The sequence below is a fragment of the Pteropus alecto genome, unplaced genomic scaffold (genome assembly GCF_000325575.1).
Source record: "Pteropus alecto unplaced genomic scaffold, ASM32557v1 scaffold30, whole genome shotgun sequence".
NCBI lineage: Eukaryota > Metazoa > Chordata > Mammalia > Chiroptera > Pteropodidae > Pteropus > Pteropus alecto.
In genome coordinates this window covers 3,185,650-3,187,686 of record NW_006429782.1, presented here as the reverse complement: position 1 = coordinate 3,187,686, position 2,037 = coordinate 3,185,650, and the positions used below count along the sequence as shown (strand labels likewise).

Genomic DNA, 2,037 nt, shown 5'->3' with positions numbered 1-2,037 from the left:
GTGCTCACTTTTCTGCTTCCTCATGGACGCTCGAGGCGAGTCCGGACCCCCAGGCTCTGGCGTTGGCAAAGGTGGGACATGCCTCGGTGGCACCGCCGTCTCCCACCCCTCCTCCTCCGCCTTCTCTCTGCAGCCGCGCCGTCTCCCCCAGCAGGGACTTGGGACAGGGCCAGGCAGGGCCGGGCCAGGGCCAGGGCCAGGCAGGAAGGCCGTAGGCACAGCAGACGACAGGGAGCGCCTGGGCCGCCCCGTCCCACCCCACCTGCCCGCCCCGCCCGCCGCGCTCACCCGGCTTCTCTTCTGCTCTCTCCCGCTCGGCCGCTGCCCGCACAGTCTCGCCTAAGAACTTCAAGGTGAAGATGATCATGAAGACCTCGGTCCTGCTCAGCTGGGAGTTCCCCGACAACTACGACTCTCCCACGCCCTACAAGGTGCGGCCCCAGGGCGGCCGGCGGGCCAGCAGGCCGGGGTGACACTGGGGCTCGGCCCGGAGTCGAGGCTTGTCGCGGGGTGGGGGGTGGGCTTTGGCTATGCTTGGGCTGGGTGGGAGCAGGCTTCACTGGGAGTCGAGACTCAGTCTGGGTTCTGGCTCGGTTTGGGATTAGGGCTCAGACAGGATTGGGATGCAGAGCTGGGGCTCAGCTGGGATAGAGGCTCAGTCTGGGCTCGAGACTTCACCTGGGATCGGGGCTCAGTCTAAGCTCAGTCTAAACAGGCTAAGTCTGGGATGGGAGCTTCTTCTGGGACTAGGGCTCAGTCAGACTGAGTTGGGACTCAGAGCCGGGGCTCAGCTAGGATTGAGGCTCTGTCAGAAGTTGGGGCCCAGTTTTAGGATTAGAGCTCAGAGTTGGGACCCAAGAGTTGGGGCTTAGCCTGGGGTCAGAGCTCAGCCTGGGTCAGTTGGGCGGGGTCAAGGCCGAGTCTGGATCGCGACTCGGTCGGGGCGGGGGCTGGGCGCAGAGCCACACTGAGCTGGACTTGGCCCGCAGATCCAGTACAACGGGCTCACACTGGACGTAGACGGCCGAACCACCAAGAAGCTCATCACGCACCTCAAGCCCAACACCTTCTACAACTTCGTGCTGACCAACCGCGGCAGCAGCCTGGGTGGCCTCCAGCAGACTGTCACTGCCTGGACCGCCTTCAACCTGCTCAGCGGCAAGCCCAGCGTGGCCCCCAAGCCCGACACTGACGGCTTCATCTTGGTCTACCTGCCTGACGGCCAGAGCCCCGTGCCCGTCCAGTATGCTCGACCCCCACCCCTGGGACCCCCCACACCCCGCAGCCAGCCGTGGGACCGGGGCCACCCGCTGCACCTTCTAGTGCCTGCGTTTGCTCACCTGCATATAAAGCGGGGGTTACATGAGCCTCATGTCACGTGTCCCGTGCTCCTCATGGGCGTTGTCACGACACGTGGTCTTGTGTCTGCTCCTCCAGCATTTCCTGACATCCCTGTATAGTTAGTTGGTCATCTACTGATTTGGGGTTCCCAGACCGATGGGGAAAAACCTAAACACAGAAGCTTGGCCCCTTGATGTGGCAGTAAGAGGCACCAGAGTCCCCAGCGGGGAGGAGACTTTGCTTGGGAGGCAGAGGAAAATTAAGGGCTCCAAAAATGTGTGGGCGTGGAAGTGGGGGCTTTGAAGGCTGTGTAGGGGTTCAAGGGCTATAATTGCATGGGGTAGGCTTCATGGGCAGAAGGCCTGTCATCCAAGGCCTGTAGGTTTATGTAGGGCTGGGGCTGCAGGGGAAAGGCCCACCATTGTGGGCAGAAGAGAAGGCTCAGTGCGGGGACTCCCCACGCGCTCCCGGACAGCATGGCTCGCTCACGACGACGGACGGTTCCCCTCTAACTCCTCCCAACAGGAGCTACTTCATCGTGATGGTGCCACTGCGCAAGTCTCGTGGTGGCCAGTTTCTGACCCCGCTGGGCAGCCCGGAGGACATGGACCTGGAGGAGGTGAGGGCTGGGGCCTGACCACGGGCAGACGTCCGGGCCACTGCGCGCCTTGCCGTGCCCCGCCGCGCCCCGCCCCA

General features: G+C 63.6%; 1 protein-coding gene across 1 annotated transcript in view; it reads left to right on the top strand.

Moving 5' to 3' along the window:
• The window catches only part of PTPRS (protein tyrosine phosphatase, receptor type S), a 59,843-nt gene that overhangs the window by 44,323 nt on the left and 13,483 nt on the right, over positions 1-2,037 (top strand). Inside the window, 3 exon segments of the mRNA XM_025043172.1 lie at positions 334-431; positions 990-1,243; positions 1,867-2,014. Of these exon segments, the coding sequence (XP_024898940.1) occupies positions 334-431; positions 990-1,243; positions 1,867-2,014 (500 nt within the window).